Consider the following 23214-nt stretch of genomic DNA (forward strand, 5'->3'; position numbering starts at 1 on the left):
AACTTGTGCACAACAACTACCAGCTGAAATGTATCCGGCTTCAGTAGTAGATAATGCAACACAATTTTGTTTCTTTGAAAACCAAGAAATCAGCATATTTCCAAGGAATTGGCAAGTACCGGAGGTGCTTTTCCTATCTAATTTGGATCCTCCATAATCCGCATCAGAAAAAGCATGCAAGCTAAAGCTAGAGTCTCTAGGATACCAAAGTCCTAAACTAGGAGTGTCTTTAAGGTATCTAAAGATTCTCTTAACAGCTAGTAAATGTGATTCCTTACGGCATGATTGAAATCTAGCACATAAGCAAACACTAAACATAATGTCTGGTCTACTTGCAGTTAGATAAAGTAGAGATCCAATCATTGACCTATATAATTTAACATCTACACATTTACCTCCTTCATCTAAGTCAAGCTTTGTTGAATAGCTCATTGGAGTGTCATGAGGTTTCCCATTTTCCAGTCCAAACTTCTTGAGCATATCTTTGACGTACTTAGCTTGATTGATGAAGATGCCATCTTTTCTTTGCTTGATTTGGAGTCCCAAGAAAAATGAGAGCTCCCCCATCATGCTCATCTCAAACTCACTTTGCATTAGCTTAGAAAATTCTTGGCAAAGAACATCATTAGTAGAACCAAATATTATATCATCAACATAAATTTGAACTGCTAATAAATCTTTACCTTTATGCTTCAAAAAACAATGTAGTGTCAACCTTCCCTTTTGAAAAACCTTTTTCAATTAAAAAATTTGACAATCTTTCATACCAAGCTCTAGGAGCTTGCTTTAAACCATAAAGAGCTTTTGTCAATTTTAAAACATGATCCGGAAAATTTGAATCTTCAAAACCTGGAGATTGTTCCACATACACTTCTTCTTTTATAAAACCATTTAAAAATGCACTTTTAACATCCATTTGATATAATTTAAATTCATTGAAACATGCAAATGCTAATAACATTCTAATTGCTTCCATCCTAGCTACGGGAGCGTATGTTTCATCATAGTCTATGCCCTCTTCTTGAGTATACCCTTGAGCAACAAGTCTAGCCTTGTTTCTCACTATATTACCACTCTCATCAAGCTTATTCCTAAATACCCATCTAGTACCTACAGTAGATTTATTACTAGGCCTTTCAACTAATGTACATACTTTACTTCTCTCAAATTGATTTAACTCTTCTTGCATAGCCATAATCCAATGTTCATCATTTAATGCTTCTTTAATATTCTTAGGCTCTATGCATGAGATAAATGCAACATAATTACAAATATTTCTAAGAGAAGATCGAGTTGTTACCCCTTTTGATGGATCACCTATAATTTCACCATCCTTGACATAGTTGTACTCTCTTGGATAAGATACTTCCCTTTCTTCAATGGTTGGATTCTCAAGAGGATCATGAGTTTCCTCATTTTTCGTTTCTTCCTTTGATGAACGTCATTTGTATTTATAACACCTACATCATCATTCACACAAGAATCCTTCCTCGGAAGGGGATTATCATCGAAAACAACATGTATAGACTCTTCTACAACTAAAGTTCTTTTATTAAATACACGATAGGCTTTAGAATTTAAGGAATAACCCAAAAAAATTCCTTCATCACTTTTAGCATCAAATTTGCCAAGGTTTTCTTTACCGTTGTTTAAAACAAAACATTTACATCCAAAAGGATGAAAATAACTAATGTTAAGATTTTTATTTTTAAAATTTTCATATGGAGTTTTCTTTAAAATTGGCCTAATCATTACTCAATTTACAACATAACAAGCAGTATTTGTGGCTTCCGCCCAAAAATATTTTGGCAAATTATTTTCACAAAGCATGGCTCTAGCCATTTCTTCTAAAGTTCGATTTTTCCTCTCAACAACTCCATTTTGTTGAGGGGTTCTAGGTGCTGAAAAATTATGGCTAATACCGTTAGAGTTACAAAATTCAGTAAATCCAAGATTTTCAAATTCAGTTCCATGATCACTCCTAACACTAGTTATAGGGTAACCTTTTTCTTTTTGGATTACTTTTGAAAACGTGATGAATTGTTCTAATGCTTCATCTTTAGTATTTAAAAATAGAACCCAAGTATATCTTGAATAGTCATCTACCAAGACAAATGCATATTGTTTTCCACCCAAGCTAGTAGTTCTAGTTGGCCCAAAAAGATCTAAATGGATCAATTGTAAAACTCTACTAGTTGATACATCATTAATGGATTTAAAAGAAACTCGCTTTTGTTTTCCTTTAGCACAAGCATCACAGATTTTATCATTATCAAATTTAAGCTTAGGCAACCCTCTTACTAGGTCTCCTTGAATTAACCGTTGCAAAACACTCATACTAGCATGTCCTAGTCTCCTATGCCATAACCAACTATCATGTTCATCCTTAGCAACTAGGCATAAATTAGTCATATCAAAAGAATCTAAATGCACCATGTATATGTTTCCTATTCTATGACCAACAAGCATAATCCGATTAGATGCAATGTCAATGACTTTACAACCATTAATTTCAAATAAGACGTTGAATCCTTTATCGCATAATTGACTAATACTCAATAGATTATGCTTTAATCCATTCACATATAAAACATTTTTAATTTGTATGGAAGAGGTATTACCTATTGTACCAATACCTTCAATGTGACCTTTTGAATTGTCTCCAAAAGTCACTTCTCCTCCATTTTTGGCGTTATACTCAATGAACCGGCTTTTGTCTCCAGTCATGTGTCTTGAGCATCCACTATCAAGGTACCATGAATTTGAATTTGTTTCCCGTGCCTTGTAGCAATGCTCCTTTCCCTACAAACATAGATTAATTTTTGATTTTTGGTACCCAAATTCTTTTGGGTCCATATTCATTAGTTTCCAAAATCCTAGTCCCCTTAGGTATCCATTTGTGTAGGATATTTTTATCTTTAGTAGTAATGAGTTCTTTAGGAACCCACATACTTCTAACGATTTTTCCATTAGAGGTTCTTTGGGGACCTCTATGATTGAAGTTTCTAAAACTTTTTCTAACAAAGTTGGATTTTGAATTTCCACCTTTTTCAAAATGTTTTGTTCCAACTTTATCAAAAGAAGTTTTAAGATCATCAATTTTCTTTTGATGATCATCATTGATCTTTGAAAGTAAATTTTGCAAATCTAAATTTTTCTTTCCAAACTCTTCTAGTTTTATTTACAAATCTTTGATTTTACTTTCAAAATCGTTGTTGGTTTTGGATATGAGTTTGTTTTCATTTTTCAATTTTGAAACATCATTTTTATATTTTAAAAATAATTTCTCATAATCCGAAGCCAACCCATTATATTCCTCTAATAACTCATCATAGGATAAATCATCAAAATCAGATGAGTTAGAGGTTACCTTAAAATCTTCCCCAAATGCCATCAAGCACAAGTTAGCTACTTCTTGTTCCTCTTCATCGGAACTTTCTTCATCGCTCCATATAACCACATGAGCCTTGTGCTTATTCTTTGATTGACCCTTTTTCTTCAATTGTGGGCAATCATATTTGACATGCCATGGCTTTTTGCATTCGTAGCAAATGATTGGGTCATTCTCTTTCGGTTCATTTTTTAGGCCTTCATTTCGTTTGAATTTTCTTCCTCGATAAGGTCTCATCATTTTTCTGAACCGTTTGGCAAACAATGCCATTTCCTCGTCATCGTCATCGTTATTCGAATCACTCTCATCTTTTGTGGATTTGAGAGCAACTCCAATGTTTTTCTTTTTCTCCTTCTCCTTTGGTGTCTCGTCAATCTTGTCGAGGTCCACCTCATCTTCGAGCATCATTTCATGAGTGAGGAGTGACCCAATTAGCTCTTCAAGAGTTAAGGACGTTAAGTCCTTAGACTCGATGATTGCTGTCTTCTTTGATTGCCACGATTTTGGGAGGGAGTAGACTAACTTCCTCACAAGCTTTTTATTTGAAATGATCTCTCCATATGATTTGAGACCATTGACAATCGTTGAAAATCTATCCGTCATAGCTTTGATATCTTCATTTGGTTTCATCCTGAAATTTTCATAGCTATGCGTTAGAATACTAATTTTAGATTTCTTTACCTCATCGGTACCTTCATGAGTGACTTGAAGTTTGTCACATATTTCTTTGGCGGTTGTACACGATGAAACTCTTCCGTATTCATCTGGTCCAAGAGCACAAAAAATGATATGGATGGCTTTGGAGTTGAGCTGAAACATTCTTGTCTCTCCTTCACTCCACAACCTTGGATGAGTGAGAGGTTTGATGTATCCTTCTTCTACAGCATTCCATGCTCTCATGTCACTTGCTTGAATGAAGTACATCATTCTATTCTTCCAATAGGCATAGTTAGCTCCATTGAAGAAATGAGGCTTGTTGACGGGCATCGAGTCGAGACCGGAGTCGAAGTTTGAAGCGAAGGCCATTGATGACTTTGATTATCGATATAACTCTTCCCGAATCGACTCAAGAGGCGATTAAACCTTCAAATGAGTTAGTCTCTGATACCAATTGTTGAGTTAATCGATTGACTGAATCGGCCAAGAGGGGGGTGAATTGGTAATAAAAATTTTGGTGGAAGCTTTTGCAGAAAATTAAAAGAAATTGAACAGCGATTTAGAGTGGTTCGACTTTATCAACCAAAGTCTACGTCCACTACCTTAGCTATCCACACTAAGGATTTTCCAAGAAATTCACTAATTTGTTCTTTTTTTGAGGCCAAAGAGATAACCTTACAACTCCCTCAAGAATATACCCCAATTCTTGAGAACACTCTTTTCTCAAAGAGAAATACAAATTTGCAAACTTATAAGAAAAACCTCACAAGGCAAATATGTTTGCACAATTCTAGAACAAAGAAAGAACACTCAAGAATAAATACAATTGAGCACAATAAGTGTTCTTGAAAGCAAAATAAATATTGAATGAAAAATAGGCTTGAAATGCTCAAACTTGAGGTTTGATGCTTTCTCTTTGATTCTCTCTTGATTCTAATTGCTTGGTGTTTCTTGTTGTTGATCAATGGCTTCTAAACTTGTTTAAATACTCCTTGAATCAATTTTGAACGTTGGTGATAATTAGTGGAGTTAATAGAGCCGTTATTGTGTGAAAACAATTAATTTTCTGGGTGGGAGCGTCTCATGCATCGATGCATGACCATTATGCATCGGTGCATTAGTGTAAAATTTCAAATTTTTTGACCGTTGGACTCCTAGTGCATCGGTGCACTAAGAGTGCATCGATGCATGAAGTGCATTCGATGTTTGAAAAATAGCCTGGTGCATCGATGCATGGATTGTGCATCGATGCATCAAATGCATTCGATGTTTTAATTAAATCAGAGTGCACCGATGCATGGAGAGTGCATCGGTGCATGGAATGCATTCGATGTTTCAATTTATTCATTGATGCATCGATGCATGGTATTGACGCATCGGTGCATGCCTTTGAAAAATTGATTTAAGGCTTGATTTTGGTTTAAAATACTTTGAAAAATTGTTTCAAAAATAGTTTAAGTACAAATCACAATTTTACACTTTTAGTAAGGACTAAAATTGATCTTCAAAGACTTGGAGTAATAATTTGATATTCGATAAATTGAATCGAATATAAATTGTAAAATCATTTGTAAAAATCTTAAAATTCATTTAACTTAATTTGTTATATCGAAATATCAAAAATGTTTTTAACAAAAACGATAATAAAAAAAATTAAGGATTTAAAATCATGTGGGTTTAAAGATTGTACAATCGCGACTTTTTTTATATAAGTGCCACTAATATACAGTGTAAATACTGTGTTTACCTTACAAACGCTACTAAAGGTACATGATTATTGCATCGTTAAACCGTAAATGTTGCTAATATTTTTATTTTAAAATATCAATATAAACAGTTTATTTTTAAAAATGATATATGTTGGGATTTACGGAAGCTCGAATCGACAATCGAAACGGTTTGCAAAGAGGTGTCGGAATGGTTTTTGTGTTTAGGGGGTAAGGAGATTAAAAGATAGATAATTGCACATCGATTTATAGTGGTTCGACTTTCTCAACCAAGTCTACATCCACTACCTTAGCTCCTCACTAAGGATTTTCCAACAAATCCACTAATTTGTTCTTTCTTTTTAAGGACAAAAAGATAATATTTATAACTCTCTAGTTTTTCAATGGCTAAACTAGAACATTTCCCTAACTTTTACACGGGCTTAGCTAGAACATTTTCCCTTTACAAAAGGATAAAAGAAGTAAACAAATAAACCTCTCTAAGGTAGGTGTTTACAAGAATTAAGCTCACAAGAACAAATATTTACAAGAGAAAGGAAAATAAGAATAAAAAGTTATTCTCTTGTGTTTGATTGCTAGAATAGTTGTTCTCTTACTTCTTCAAGTTTCCTCAACTTGTATTTATAGCTTAGAATGAGTTTGAAGTCGTATATAGCCGTTGGGGATGTTTTGGAACCGTTGGAGATTCATTTTCTGCAAAATAAAACTGCCCATAACAGGGTGTATCAGTACACTGTCAAGGTATATCGGTACCTCTTTATAAAATTTGAATTTTATGATCGTTGGGCTAAAAATACTGTAGCAGTGTATCGATACACTGTAGCAGTATCGATACACATTTTACATTCGATGTTTTTTTGGGCATCGGGTACTGTTCACTCAGTATTGGTACTATTTATACAGTATCTGTACTATTCATACATCACAGTACTATTCATAAAAACATTTTTGTGCTCAATTCCAAATTAAATGGACTTTGAATTATTTTTGTAAACTTTGAAAACTTTGAATAAATTCAATTCAAGTCCAAAAACATTTTGCCATAAATTGTTATATCAAAACATAGTTCAACAATCTCTCATTTTTTGATATAACAAAACATTTGAAAAATTATTTTTGGCAAAACTCCCACTTAATAAAATGTTTAATGAAAAATATATCAATTGTTAACAAAATGATATCAATTCTTAAAAAGATATCAATTGTTACCAATTGTTGGAAAATATATGAAAATATTAAGCTACCCCTTTTTCATTAAGAAATTGAATTTTTCAAACCAAACTTCTCCTCCTTTTTGTTATATAAAAAATAATTCAATCTTAGAAGTTCAAAATAACTTTAGAGAGTAAGTGGTAAATTTGACATTTAAAAATCATTTAAAAAAATCAAAAGCTCTCCCTCAATAAATGTATTCCAAACAAAATTTAGCTTTAAAAACTTGACACTTAAACAAAATTGAATTTCAACAAAGAATAACAAACATATTAGTAGCACATGAAATTCAATATATCCAAGTCTAAAATACTTTATGCAATACCAATAGTTGAAATTAAGTACATATGCATAAAGTTTTATAAAAATGTTATGCATTTGAAATTTTTTTTATATCAATTGTTAGAGAGTTATCATTTTCATTTAAGCCACATGCATAAACATCTAAATTTAAGTCAAAAATTTAAAATTTATAAAATCAAAGTATTTGAAAAGTTGATATCAATTGTTAGAGAGATATCATTTGCATTTAAAACCAATTTTGACCAAAATTTATTATGATGAACAAAAATTATGAAAAATCATTAAAATTTTAAAATGTTCATCATACCAATTGTTTTCAACATACATGAGATTAAAAAAAACAATACATAATTATTTAAAATCAAAACTCATGCATGCTTAAACTAAAATAGCAATCAAATAACCAAAATCGAAAGCATTAAGCTTAGAGGTTACCCATTCTTTTTTTTATGTGTGGCTAGAGTATCTTGAATATCATCACCATTGCTCTCACACACCTACAAGAGACATTTAAGTAGATTTTGGTATCCAAATTGCTTTGGATCCTTGAACATCAGTTTCAATGCCCTTTGTTCCCTTAGGAATCATACTTGTCTAATTTTAAAACGTTTTCCTTTCTTCAAAGGACAAGTATGTCCCTTGTGACAATGAAAATGACAATGTGAGCATTTTGTCATTTCTAAATATAATAAGTTGTTTTTAGAAATTAATTATTTTTCTTTTGTTGAGCTTTCAAGCTTAACTTCTAACTCAAAATTTTTCTTTTCTAAATCATTTATTTTGATTTTTAAAAGCTCTAAATCATTTTTCAAAATTTCATTTTGATTTTCAAAATCAACTCTTGCTTTCAAAATCGATTTTTTTTTCAATTTTGAGTTTTGAAATTAATTTCGTATATTTGGAATTCATGGTCTCAAATCCCAAATACAACTTATTATAAGCATCTTGTAACTCATCAAAAGTACATGAATTAAATTTATTTGAGTTAGAAGATACCTTGAATTCTTAATGAGTAGCCATGAGGCATAGGTTGACTACTTCATCTTCATCACTCCAAGCTGTCACATATGCCTTCTTCTTGGAAGATCCATTCTTTCTTAGAAGGGAACAATCATACTTGACATGCCCCCATTCTTTGACGATTAAAGCACACCGGGGGACTCTTCTTCTTGGTTGATTCATGCTTCACTACCTTGGAAGTCATGAATCTCTTTAACTCTTTTAAGAACTTGACCATCTCATCTTTTTGTTCATCATCGTCTTCATCCACCTCATCACTTAAATCTTGATAGCTTTCATTGGTGGATTTGAAGGCAATGCCTATCTTCTTATTCTTTTTCTTTTTTTTCTTGTCTTTATTTTATTCCTCTTCCTTCATCATCATCTCATGAGTGAGAAGAGAACCAATCAATTCATCGAGAGTGAGAGACTTTAGGTCTCTAGCTTCGATAATAGACGTCTTCTTCGATTGCCATGAACTTAGAACAGAGTAGATCATCTTCCTTACAAGCTTCTCATTAGGGATTACTTCTCCAAATGCCCTGAGACCGTTGACAATCACAGAAAATCTATCCGTCATAGCTTTGATGTCTTCATCGGGTTTCATCTTGAAGTTCTCGTAGCTATGGTTGAGAATACTTTTCTTTGATTCTCTCACTTCATTGGTTTCTTCATGAGTGACTTGGAGCTTATGCCAAATCTCTTTGACACTAGAACAAGATGAGATTATTCCATATTCATTTAGACCTAAAGCACACAAGAGAATATGTATAGCCTTAGAATTAAGCTGAAACTTTTTTTGCTATTCTTTGCTCCAATCGTCGTACTTGCTGGGTGGAGAGGAGTAACCGTTCATGATTGAGTTCCAAGCTCCTAGATCATAGGCTTGAATAAAGTACATCATCTTATTCTTCCAATGTGCATAATTTGCTCCATTGAAGAAGGGTGGTTTGTTGACCGGTTGTGAATCCATAATAGGAGAATCTTCAATGTAGTAAGCACCGGAGGTTGAAGCCATTTCTTTGTCGATTGCATCGGGAATCGATAGAGCTTCTTCTAGGATCGTCTCAAGGTGGTTAAACCTTCTAATGAGTTAGGCTTTGATACCAATTGTTGGGATTTATAGAAGCTTGAATCGACAACCGAAACAGTTTGTAAAGAGGTGTCGAAACGGTTTTTGTGTTTAGGGAGTAAGGAGATTGAAAGATAGAGAATTGCACGACGATTTATAGTGGTTCGACTTTCTCAACCAAGTCTACATCCACTACCTTATCTCCTCACCAAGGATTTTCCAACAAATTCACTAATTTGTTTTCTTTTTAAGGACAAAGAGATAACCTTTACAACTCCCTAGTTTTCAATGGCTAAACTAGAACATTTCCCTAGCTTTTACAAGGGCTTAGCTAGAACCTTTCCCCTTTACAAAAGGATAAAAGAAGTAAACAAATAAACCTCTCTAAGGTAAGTGTTTACATGAATTAAGCTCACAAGAACAAATATTTACAAGAGAAAGGAAAATAAGAATAAAAAGCTCTTCTCTTGTGTTTGATTGCTTGGATAGTTGTTCTCTTACTTCTTCAAGTTTCCTCGGCTTGTATTTATAGCTTGGAATGAGTTTGAAGTCGTATATAGCCGTTCGGGATGTTTTGGAACCGTTGGGGATTCATTTTCTGCAAAATAAAACTGCCCATAACATGGTGTATTGATACACTATCAAGGTGTATCGGTACACTATCAAGGTGTATCGGTACCCCTTCATAAAATTTAAATTTTATGATCGTTGGGCTAAAAATACTGTAGCGGTGTATCGATATACTGTAGCAGTATCAATACACATTTTACATTCGATTTTTTTGGTATCAAGTACTGTTCATTACTGTTCACACAGTATTGGTACTCTTTATACAGTACCTGCACTATTCATACAATGCAGTACTATTCATAAAAACATTTTTATGCTCAATTCCAAATTAAATGGACTTTGAATTATTTTTGTAAACTTTAAAAACTTTGAATAAATTCAATTCAAGTCTAAAAACATTTTATCATAAATTGTTATATCAAAACATAGTTCAACAATATATATATATATATATATCAATTCTTGACTGAAATTAGGTATTTTAACTTTTTTATGCGTGATCTATTCTAAAATTTTAATTTTATTTATGTGTAAAATATAAACTTGATTTATGAACGTTCAATTGTACATAACTTAAAATGATCGATATTTTTAATTTTTAACAATTATTTTAAAGAATTAACATTTTCTAACCATAAAAAATGTCTTCGACCGATTCTTTAACCTAAAATATCAATATCAGATTTGGAATCAAAGGTAAATTAAGATTGTTTCCTAAATTATTAATATTACTAAAAAAAAGAGGGCAAAAATCTGCTGCCATTTTGTTTCACGTAATTTGATGTGATAATTTGAGATCATTCTCAAATAAATTCCAATCAGAGAATGGCGGCGCAACCCCTCGCAACGTGCGCAACTCTGCCACATGTAAAATTATTGCACTTAAAATGCTTCGAGTATCCATACCTCTTATCCCAAAGTGTCTAAAATTCTTTGCATAAAATCTATAATTTCACCTAAAGTCACCTTCAAGGAGAAGCCATTACAGTGGGAAGCATAGGATTCTCCAAACACAACACTTTAATGTTCCAAAACTATGATTCAAATGGTATGAGTAAAGACAAAATGTGCCATATGCTAATCTTTTAGCCCTACTTTGCTATATTCTGCCCTACTTAATGCTTGTTTCTTACTAAAAAAGATGCTTCTTCTATTCCTATCTGGGTTTATTCCATCAATAATTATACAATTATTTTGTTTTTATATTCCTTTAAGATATGTATTAAAAGATATAAAAAAATTAAAAAAAAAAACAGGAACAAAGACTATTAAATTAGCAGCTCAAAGTTAAGAGTGGTTGAAATTAATGGTCAGAGCATAAGGTTGTGGACCATTGCTGCTGGCTAATATTACAGTAGATGTCGATATCAGTTGGTAGTGGTTAAGAGTATTAAAGTCTGGGGACTGTGATGTTCTACACCAAACGTGCATGGGAATCTCTACTCCTTGGGCCGCAAATTCCCATTCGAAGTTGGCAAAAAGGTATAGCATAGCATACGGGTATATATACATACAAGTTTTGAATCCAAATATAACAAGCAAAATTTTAAGACAAACCTTTCGACGTTTATGAGTTTCATTCCCATCAATATATTTTTTAAGATTCAAACTTAGATTCTATCGTGTTAGAAAACAGATTGCTACAAAACATTAGTGTTGACGAAGAAAAATAATTCAAACGAAATAGGATTAAACCATAATTATGTAGTGGAAAAATCACTGTCACAGAAATTAATTCTTTCAAATTGATATAGTCGTTGAAATGAATGTTATCCTAAGAATATAACTCTTCAATATTTGTGCAGCCGAATATCGACGTTGATACTGCTTTTCACGAGAAGATAAAAATTAAGGTTGAAAATATTTTCCTCTTATCATAATTTGGCATTCAAAAAATAATAGTCTAAAAACAAAATAAGAACTTTTGTAAGGAATAAGAAAGGTGCAATTAAGGCACCGGAAATTAGGTGTAAAATTGTTGAAAATTGGTGATGGTAAAACTATGCAATTAGTCATTGAACTTTAGGGTATTTATAATATTAGTCCTTAAGTTTTAACTATAAATACCCTAGCTCATTTAGCTTCAAAATCATCCCAAAGCATTCTAGCTTTCTTCCAATACTAGAGAGAATTTAGAGAGTTTCTTGAGAGTTGTTTTCTTCTTTTTATCAAGAGAGAATTATCATTGTTTTCTCCTTGGTAGATCGAGAGAGGTTGTAATTCATATTTTCTCATAGTGAAATTCTTCTACCGTTGCCCGTGGTTTTTATTCTATATTATTTAGGGGTTTTTCACGTAAATTTTGTCTCATCTTTATCTTCATTTTTATTTTCTCAAATTATCAGTTGCGATTTTGCTCTATCCGATAGCCGTCTTCAGCAACAATTGGTATCAGAGCTAGATTTGAGTGTGTAATATCTACTTATTGTCTTTGTGGTTACCACCAAAAGGTAGATCCTCCAATATAAGAAAGTAAGAAGGTATTACCCATTCTTTGAAGGTTCCAGAGAACTATTCACGATAGTGAAATAGTGGGAGCTATTCGCAAAAGAAGCTATGTCAACGAAATTTGATATTAAAAAATTCAATGGGAGAAATTTCTCATTGTGGAAATTGAAGATGAAGGCTATCCTGAGGAAAGACGGTTGTCTAGCAGCTATCAGTGAAAGGTCGATGGATTTCATAGATGACAACAAATGGATCGAAATGGACGGGAATGCTATGGAAAACTTTCATCTAGCATTAGCAGATGAAGTATTGTCAAGCATCGAGGAGAAGAAGACAACTAAGGAGATATGGGATCATCTCACCAAATTGTACGAGGCCACATTGTTGCACAATAAAATTTTCCTTAAGAGGAAATTGTACACTCTCCGGTTGTCGGAATCTACTTCAGTGACGGAGCACTTAAACACGCTGAACACTTTATTTTCTCAGCTTACATCTTTAAGATGTACAATAGGAGAACAATAACGTGCTGAACTTCTACTTCAAAGTTTACCTGATTCGTATGATCAACTCATCATCAACTTGACAAATAGTAATGTCACTAGTCTAGTCTTCGATGACGTTGCAGCTGTTGTTTTACAAGAAGAAAATCGGCGCAAGAACAAGGAAGACAAACAAGTAAATCTGCAACAAGCAGAAGCGTTGACAACGATGAGAGGGAGATCAACGGAACGTGGCCAAAGCAGCAGTCACAAACATGGTAGATCTAAGTCGAGAAGTAAGAAGAATTTAAAGTGTTACTACTGTGGAAAGAAGGGTCACTTGAAGAAGGATTGTTGGAGTCTAAATAAAAACTCCAATCCACAAGGCAATACCGCAAACACTTCAGATGATGGAGATACTCTATGTTGTGAAGCGTAAACCACCGTGGAAGAAAGAAAACGATTTGCAGATATATGGCTCATTGATTCGAGAGCAATATATCACATGACCTCAAGAAGAGAATGGTTCCATCATTATGAACCTGTCTCAGGAGGATCTGTGTATAGTTGCAATGATTATGCCTTAGAGATCACTGGCATGGGAACCATCAAATTGAAGATGTATGATGGAACAATTAAAGTTGTTCGAGATGTGCGGCATGTGAAAGGTCTGAAGAAAAATTTATTATCCTATGGATTGTTAGATAATAATGCAAGTAAGATTGAAACACGGAAAGGAATCATGAAGGTGTTTCGTGGAGCGCTTGTGGTGCTGAAAGGCGAAAAGATAGCAGCAAACTTGTACATGCTGAAGGGAGAGACTTTGCTAGAAGCAGAAGCTTCTGTTGCCTCATGTAGTTCAGATTCAACAATGTTATGGCATCATAAACTTGGACATATGTCAGAACAAGGAATGAAAGTCCTTGTGGAGCAGAAGTTACTTCCAGGCTTAACAAATGTATCACTTACTTTGTGTGAGCATTGCATAACAAGTAAGCAGCACCGGTTGAAATTCAACACATCAAATTCTAGAGGCAAAAGTGTTCTAGAATTGGTTTACTCTGACGTATGGCAAGCACCAGTTACATCCCTAGGCGGAGCAAAATACTTTGTCTCATTTATTAATGACTACTCTAGGAGATGTTGGGTGTACCCTATTAAAAAGAAGTCGGATGTGTTTTCAACTTTCAAAAACTTCAAAGCGCGATTGAAACTTGATTCTGGAAATAAGATCAAGTGTTTCAGAACAGATAATGGAGGAGAATACATAAGCGAAGAATTTGATGACTTTTACAGGAAAGAAGGCATCAAAAGACAGTTCATAGTGGCGAACACTCCTCAAAAAAATGGAGTGGCAGAGCGGATGAATAGAACCTTGTTAGAAAGAACAAGAGCAATGTTGAGGGATGCAGGCCTAGAAAAATCATTTTGGGCAGACGCAATCAATACCGCATGTTATTTGGTGAATCGAGCTCCATCAACTGCAATAGAACTAAAGACACCAATAGAAATGTGGACTGGTAAACCAGTTGATTATTCAAACCTCCATGTATTTGGAAGTATTGTGTACGTGATGTACAACTCCCAAGAAATCTCAAAGCTGGATCCAAAATCTAGGAAATGCAAATTCTTGGGGTATGCTGATGGAGTCAAGGGGTATCGCTTGTGGGATCCCACAGCCCACAAAGTGATCATCAGCAGGGATGTTATATTTTTATAAGATAATCTACAAAGAAAAGAATATGATGATAGTGCTGAAAAGTCAGAAACTACTCAGATACATGTGGAAAAGGAGGTTGAACAAGGAGATTCTTCTGAAGCAGAACCAGCTCATGATGAACAAGAACTAGGGAGTTCTGAAGCTCCAACAACTCGTCAATCAGATCGTGTGAGAAGACGTCCCAATTGGCACTCAGATTATGTTATAGAAGGTAATATTGCATACTGCCTCTTAACAGAGGACGGTGAGCCATCAACATACCAGGAGGCAATACACAACTCAGGTGCTTCTCTGTGGATGATGGCGATGCAAGAAGAAATCGAAGCCCTTCATAAAAATAATACATGGGACCTTGTGCCACTACCACAAGGAAGAAAGCCAATTGGTAATAAATGGGTCTTCAAAATCAAGCGAAATGGTGACGATCAAGTTGAGAGGTATCGTCCAAGACTGGTGGTCAAAGGATATGCTCAAAAAGAAGGTATTGATTTCAATGAAATATTTTCTCCTGTGGTTCGACTAACAACAGTTCGAGTAGTTTTGGCAATGTGTGCTACATTGAACTTATATCTAGAGAAGTTAGATGTTAAAACAGCTTTTCTTCATGGAAATCTTGAAGAAGAGATTTACATGCTCCAGCCTGAAGGTTTTGAAGAAAAAGAAAAGAAGAACTTGGTTTGCAGTTTGAACAAATCTGTGTATGGTCTAAAGCAGGCGCCGAGGTATTGGTATAAGAGATTTGATTCCTTCATTATGTCCCTTAGATACAACAGACTTAATGCAGACCCTTGTGTTTATTTCAAGAGGTCTAGTGATAACGATTTTGTTATATTACTGTTGTATGTGGATGACATGTTGGTTGCAGGACCCAACAAAGATCATATTAAAGGATTAAAGGCACAACTGGCTAGGGAATTTGAAATGAAGGACATGGGATCAGCAAACAAGATTCTAGGGATGCAAATTCACCGAGACAGAAGTAATAGGAAGATTTGGCTTTCACAAAAGAATTACTTAAAGAAGATCTTGTCACAATTCAGCATGCAAGATTGTAAGCCAATTTCTACCCCTCTTCCTATTAACTTCGAATTATCCTCCAGTATGAGTCCTAGCAGTGAAGAAGAGAGGATGTAGATGTCTCGAGTACCGTATGCATCGGCAGTGGGAAGTTTAATGTTCGCCATGATATGCACATGACCAGACATTGCACAAGCAGTGGGAGTGGTTAGTCGGTACATGGCGAATCCAGGCAAAGAGCATTGGAATATTGTAAAGAGAATCCTAAGATACATCAAAGGGACCTCAAATGTTGCATTATGTTACGGAGGATCAAATTTACTTATCAATGGGTATGTTGATTCTGACTATGCAGGGGATTTGGATAAAAGCAAATCTACTACAGGATATGTGTTCAAAGTTGCTGGTGGAGCTGTAAGCTGGGTTTCAAAATTACAGTCAGTTGTGGCTACGTCCACAACAGAGGCAGAATATGTAGCAGCTACACAAGCCAGTAAAGAAGCAATTTGGTTGAAGATGCTATTGGAGGAGCTTGGGCACAATCAAGAGTATGTCTCTCTGTTTTGTGACAATCAAAGCGCCTTGCATTTAGCAAGGAATCCAACATTTCATTCAAGGACAAAGCACATACGAGTTCAATACCATTTCATTCGTGAAAATGTGGAAGAAGGGACAGTAGATATGCAGAAGATCCATACCAAAGACAACATATCAGATTTCATGACTAAGGCGATCAATACCGATAAATTTACTTGGTGTCGATCCTCTTGTGGCCTGTCAGAGACGTAAGCAACATAAAGGTACAAGGTAGAAAGAATGGTGTGAAGATATGATTGTTCCAATCAAATCTTCAAGTGGGAGATTGTTGAGAAGTCAAGCCAAGCAACTTGGCCACTTTCGGTGCATTAAATGAAAGGTGCAATTAAGGCACTGGAAATTAGGTGTAAAATTGTTGAAAATTGGTGATGGTAAAACTATGCAATTAGTCATTAAACTTTAGGGTATTTACAAGATTAGTCCTTAAGTTTCAACTATAAATATCCTAGCTCATTTAGCTTCAAAATCATCCCAAAGCATTCTAGCTTTCTTCCAATACTAGAGAGAATTTAGAGAGTTTCTTGAGAGTTGTTTTCTCCTTTTTATCAAGAGAGAATTATCATTGTTTTCTCCTTGGTAGATCGAGAGAGGTTGTAATTCCTATTTTCTCATAGTGAAATTCTTCTATCGTTACCCGTGGTTTTTACCCTATATTATTTAGGGGTTTTCCACGTAAATTTTGTTTCTTCTTTATCTTCATTTTTATTTTCTCAAATTATCAGTTGCGATTTTGCTCTATCCGATAGCCGTCTTCCGCAACATAAGAATGTTTGAGTTTTCTCTCCTATATGCTTTATTGATCCTTTATGATAAATTCAGGAAAAAAAATTGGGAAGAGTTACTATGATTTCTACTTTAATATTTGAGTACATAAATATTAAAGAGTTGTGTTAATTTCAGGTGAAAACATTCATTTTAGCAATTTAACTAATAAGGATAGATTTACTTCTGAAACGATAACTCTTCTACGATACAATTATATGTTAACTTTTCTATGATACAACTATAATTTATAATTCTTTTACGATATAACTATATGTTAACTCTTCTATGATATAACTATAATTTAATCTATTGTGTATAGCTAGAAATATATGTTAAACATAGTATATAACGAATGGTACGTGACTCAAACCTTTAGAGCCGTATGTATGCCTTCCAAGTTCCATAACTCAATGGATTACCAAAAGTATTATGCTTTGTTCTTCTCGTACGTAAGGCATGAAGTCCTTTTAAGTAGTTAAGCAGTGCATGAAAATACGCACACTCAAAGCAAACGTATCAAAAACCAGCTGTTCCTCCCTCTCTTTCAGAAAGTAACACAGAATCACCCATCTATAAAAGAATACTAACCGGCAACAGCAAGTGAAACAAAAACAAAATTGAAAAACCAACAAAAATTCTTGCCTTAACCCACCCTCCCTTTATCTCCTTCTTTTCTTCTCATATAAACCATATATACAGACAAACTCTGCAATCTCCTTTCACTTGTTTTCCTCTTCTTCTTCTTCTTCTTCTTTTTTCTCTCGTCCATGTTCTAGGGAAACATATTATTACATAAATAAAACCATGGGCGCCGGTTATAATTGCTGTTTGTCGTTTAAAGCCTTGTTTGGGGCACTTGTAGTTTTGGGGTTCATCTTAGTTGGGACCCTACAAAGTGAAGGGAACGAAACAACGACAAAGACCACGACTTTGAAGATTGCCGATGAGGATGATGAGTCATGGCCGTGGAAGGGAAAGGCGATGGAAGAGCAAGTGAAGGGCTTAGGCAAAGGAAAGTTATCGAGTTTGGTGCACCCACGGATGGATCTCAACTACATGAGCAAAAGAAGAGTTCCTAAAGGACCAGATCCTATTCATAACAGGTATGCTTCTACCATATATTTAGCTATCTAGGCAACATATATTTATCAATTTATTTTTAGGATAAATTATCCATTTTTTTCGGCTTTTTTTGTTTTCATTATTGATTGATTATGAAAAAGGTACGATATGATATTTTTGTTTATCATTTGTCTTATTTTGTCCATGGATCATTAACTCCTATTAGTTTTGACTTGACATGTTAATAAAAATTATTAAATTTCATTTGATTTCTGAATTTTAAGTATGATACTAATTTTACCTTAAATTTAAAAAAAATTATCTTAACCCTTAAACTTTAGATAAAATAATATTGAGGTTAAATTAGTATTTTATCTAAAATTTAGAGGTTAAATTAATATTTTATCTAAAGTTTAAGGTCAAATTGATATTATGCTTGAATTTCAAGAGTCAAATTAAATTTTAACTATTTTTCTTAATGTGTCATATTAGCAAACTAATAGGAGTTAACGACTTAGAGATCAAATTAAGATAAAATGAAAACAAAAGTGATCAGAACATAACTTTTTCAAAACCGGTGTAGGCATGCCGAAAAACAATAAGGATCACAATTGTAGTTTAGCCTTTACTTTTACCATGCTTTGCTTCCATTAGTTTGCTATACTAGCCTTCAATACACCTCTTTTTTTTTTTTGAACGTGTGCACTTACAAAGCGAAGCAAATTGCAGCTAATTAATCTATTTTCTTTTCTCTTTGTTCCCGTTTTAAACAGGCGAGCTGGCAACTCGAAACGACCGCCGAGACAAGGTTAGGCATCAAAGTATGGACGCCGGAAACTTCGAATCAGCCGAAGTGCTAAAAGACGATGACCACGTACAAAACCAGCATATCCGCCATATATTGTGCATGTAATGTTTCGGAGGTGGGACTATATATATATTTGAAATATTTTGATTATTCCTTTAAGCTCCAGCAGAGAAAGATAGCTACCCTTTTTGTATGTTGAAAGACAAAAAAGAAAAAAAAATTATTAATTAGTTGGTAATTAAATATTAACACTTAAATTAATAAGTAAATACATAGAAAAGAAACAGGTAGGATTACGGAACAATATTTGGTGGAATTTGGTAGTGCAGACATATGTTCTTTGGTTTTGAGTTTATTAACTTTCTCTTTTTATAACTATAAGGACTAAGGAGGTTTATTAGGGAGATATTTTTTTTGATTCAATTTATTTCATTTATAATATTAATATTCAAATCTTAGATGTTAATTGACAGATTTATATAAGTTTTATTTGGTTGAATGAAAGTGGAATGGTTGTTAGGGTCGTAAATGAGATTAGATAGATCGTGAGCTAGTTGAGACCAATTCGGTGAACGTTCAATAAATACTCAACTTGAATGGACACAATTCGAGCTCGAGGCCGACTCGAGTTCTTAACGAGACGAAACGAGCTACTTAATACTTGACTAGAAAAGCTTGCGAGCTACTCGAAAAAATTATATTATTAAAATTATAATTTTTAAAAAATAAATTATTAATAATATTAATATTTATGTGTTTGTTTGTTTTTAAATGTAGTAGAAGGTTTTCATGTACGTTCAAGTTCGAGTTTGAGCTTCAACCGAGTTAAATTCAATATTTTTTTTATTTCGAGCTTTGGATGGTTTTTTCAAGCTTCAATGAGGACAAAGAAAATGAAAGAGACGGTCATTTTTTAATCTCATGTAAAAACAAACTATTTTTCTTTTATGAATTGAGGTGATTATAAATGATAGTAATTCTCAATTATTTAATAATGACCGTTAAAATACACTGTGTAATCGCTGGTGAAAAACAAATTATTCTGATTTAGAAGGAAAATATGAGAGATATAAGATAGTTTAAAATATATATTTTTCACAAGTTTGCTTTTTTTTTTTCCTCTTATTTTTTCAACTCTACCAGTCATGATTGGAAAGAAAATTGTATTTTCTTAAAAAATTTCCACCCTTTGGATTTTGTTTATTCTACTATACAAAGTCTTACTGTCTCATTCCCTTAAGGCTCTCAAGTTTTGAATTGATTTGTTTACAACACAATTTTTATAATATTATTTATATTGAATCTATTAATAGATTAATTCAAATTAAACCTTTTGATTTTTGGCTCATTGAAACTTGTGGGCTTGCATGGGATTCTTATATCCTGTGACAGTCAAATGCAAAAAGAAATGGATAAAAAGAAAATGGAATTAATAAAAATACAAATAATTATTGTATTCTCCAAAAAAGAATCAAAAGAGGGTTGTACTCCACCTATATTTAGCTCTTTATTTCATTATTCGGTCTATACTGTTCGTCGTTTAGGTTGAGAAGAGGCAAAAGCAAACAAGTGGTCTAAAGTAAGAGGAATTCAAATTTGAGTACTGGGAAAAGCAAAAGGAGTGCAAGCTTATGAACAGAGAGTTCTCATAATTGGGTTTATTTCTTTTATTTAACAACTATTAAACGGACGATTTAACTGAATAAATCAATAATCTAATCAATTCTATCATCAACAACATTGCTTATGGATGGATCGGATACCTTTGGGCTTAAAATCTCTTGTACTCTCGACAAAGGGTAGAATTATTGCTATACATGCATGCACTGGATAATGTATATTGATAATTGCACATCCATGGAAAAAAATTGCATATTTATATTCTTTTTTTTTAGATTAGAGTACTAAAATTTTGGACCCTATCTTCTAATTTATAGATCCACCATTGGGAATATGGCTTCAATTGTAGAGATAGGGGAGAATATGGATCAAAGTTTTCTCCAGTTTGACCCAGCACATCGGCAAGGTGATAAAAGCCCCTAATGCGTTGTTGTCTTTGTACATTTTTCACTAAGAGGATTTATTTACTTGACTCAATTAAAAAAATTAAAATTTTCAATTTAATTTGAAGTTAAAAACTCAATTCGACCTGATTATTAATAATTTTAGAAACTCAATTCGGAAAATTAAAATTCGAGTTATAGAACTGGATTCGAATATTTCGAAATTTGTTATAATTAATAAATTGATTTTCAAGTTCGTGTTAAGTTTTCGCTTTACATGATATATTTGTATCTCATACAAAAAATATAAAGAAATATGTATGTATATTGTATATGATTGATATAAAATCGTTTAAATTAAAATCAATTAATATCCTAATATCAACGTATAAAATAATATTTATCAATTTAATTAATTAAAAAAATTGACTCTGATGAATACTTCCTCTTATTATTAGAAAAACCATGCTATATTTTCTCCTGTAATTTTGTTCCTTTCAAGATTAAAAAGAAAGAAGAAATCAACGAAAGCAGGTTCCCCCTCCGGCGCCTTTTGTATGACTCCCCTGAACTGACAGGTAAAGATCGAAATAAAATTTACACATGTTAAACTGTTCATTTTTTAATATATATATTGATAGTTATTTAAATAGTGAACTATTATTCGAATGATTAAGTATTATAATAAAGAGATAAATGTGGTATGGGAGTGGGGTATGGAGCACGTGGTTTTGTATTCCATGGGGCAGGGGCAGTGTTGCAAAAATCAGAAACAGAGAGACCGTATAATGAAAGATTAATTGACGTATTACCGAATAGCTAAACCCCACATGCCTTGCCTGCTTTGGTCCCAATTCTCACATCCAGAAAGGAAGATCACCATCGGCCCACTTTAGTTATTATCATCACCAGAACGCTGTGTTGCCTGCATATTTCATGCAATTTTAAGGGGCTAAATGCAAAATGCACTTAACGATATATTATATGTTTGAAAAGAGAAATTAAATTTTTAAAAAAATGAATACACATTAAGAAGAATAATCATAAATTTTGAATAATGACTATAAAACGTACATGAAAAACATTATAAGAAGATAATCATAAATCCTGAATAAAGACTTCATAACGAACATAAAAATTATACTCCACTAAACAAAAATAATAACTGCTGAATCCATTCGATTATTCTATCTAGAGAAAATAACCTCAGTGACCAAAAATCTTAGATAATATACGATTTTGACCAATTTTTTTTGGATTTGCGAAAATGACCAACAAAATCGCAATGCAATCTCTAATTCGCATTGCGATCTTCACTATCGCAAATTCGCGTTGCATTTCGCGTTGCGATAGTTGAAAATCGCGTTGCGATTTTTCATTTCGCGTTGTTCATTTCGCGTTGCGATAGTTGAAAATCGCGTTGCGCTTTTCCATTTCGCGTTGCGATTTTCAATTTCGCGTTGCGATAGTCTACAGTTGTCGTTGCGATTTTCCAAATTCGTTGCGATAGTCTACAGTTGTCGTTGCGATAGTCTACAGTTGTCGTTGCGATTTTCCAAATTCGTTGTGATAGTTAAAAAAAAAAATTTGTTTCTTAAGAATTTTCTCTAAAAAGATAGTATCCGCGCGGACGTGTCGAAGACACGTATTACCACGACCACGACCCCGACCCGAGACGAGACGGACGGCGATTTTCAATTATCGCAACGCGAAATGCAACGCGAATTTACGATAGTGGAGATCGCAATGCGAATTAGAGACTGAAGTTATTTTCTCTTCTATCTAATGAGTTGGTCAACTAACACTTGGGACTTGGGAGTCAAACTTTGCCTAAAATGGACATAAGTCATCGTTACTCCATAGCATGAAATTGATATTGCAAAATTTATTTTATTGTAATTTAAAGCTTGACGACATGATGTATTCATTTTTTAATTCACTGGTTTTGTTTACATTGGCCATTGTATTGGCCTACCGTGATGACTGACGTTACGTTGACCGAAATCTTTTAAAACTTCCTTCCAACAACAAAAAAATGCAAATTTCCTTGTCTTTCTTAAAAAAACAATAAAACGTATCAAATGTTTATTCAACATATAAAACTAGTTGGAATCTAAAAGGACAAAGAAACATGACCATAAATATCAAAGGATCAACTTGGAAGCAAATATTATAAAGATGTTTAAGGAAATTAGTTTATCAAATGCACTCTATTTGCAACCTTTCGCTTCCAAATATGTTCCAAGGAAATTAGTTTAGCATTTTCCACAAAATGGAGCAGCTCGCAGGGATAACAAGGAACAATTTTCAACTGCATTTAAGCTAATGATCACTGCAGTGCAAGATGATGCTTTAAGTGATATACAGAATTATCCAACAAA

At 33.5% G+C, this 23214-nt stretch overlaps 1 protein-coding gene across 1 annotated transcript; it reads left to right on the forward strand.

Moving 5' to 3' along the window:
- The first annotated feature begins 17471 nt into the window (after positions 1 to 17471).
- Positions 17472 to 18957, forward strand: LOC120148993. The gene is made up of 2 exons (XM_039161932.1): positions 17472 to 18063; positions 18796 to 18957. The coding sequence occupies exons 1-2, from the start codon at positions 17765 to 17767 to the stop codon at positions 18833 to 18835; spliced, it is 339 nt and encodes a 112-aa protein (XP_039017863.1). The 5' UTR covers positions 17472 to 17764; the 3' UTR covers positions 18836 to 18957.
- The last annotated feature ends 4257 nt before the right edge of the window (positions 18958 to 23214 follow it).

This window comes from Hibiscus syriacus, unplaced genomic scaffold (genome assembly GCF_006381635.1).
Source record: "Hibiscus syriacus cultivar Baekdansim isolate YM2019G1 unplaced genomic scaffold, ASM638163v2 tig00110988_pilon, whole genome shotgun sequence".
NCBI lineage: Eukaryota > Viridiplantae > Streptophyta > Magnoliopsida > Malvales > Malvaceae > Hibiscus > Hibiscus syriacus.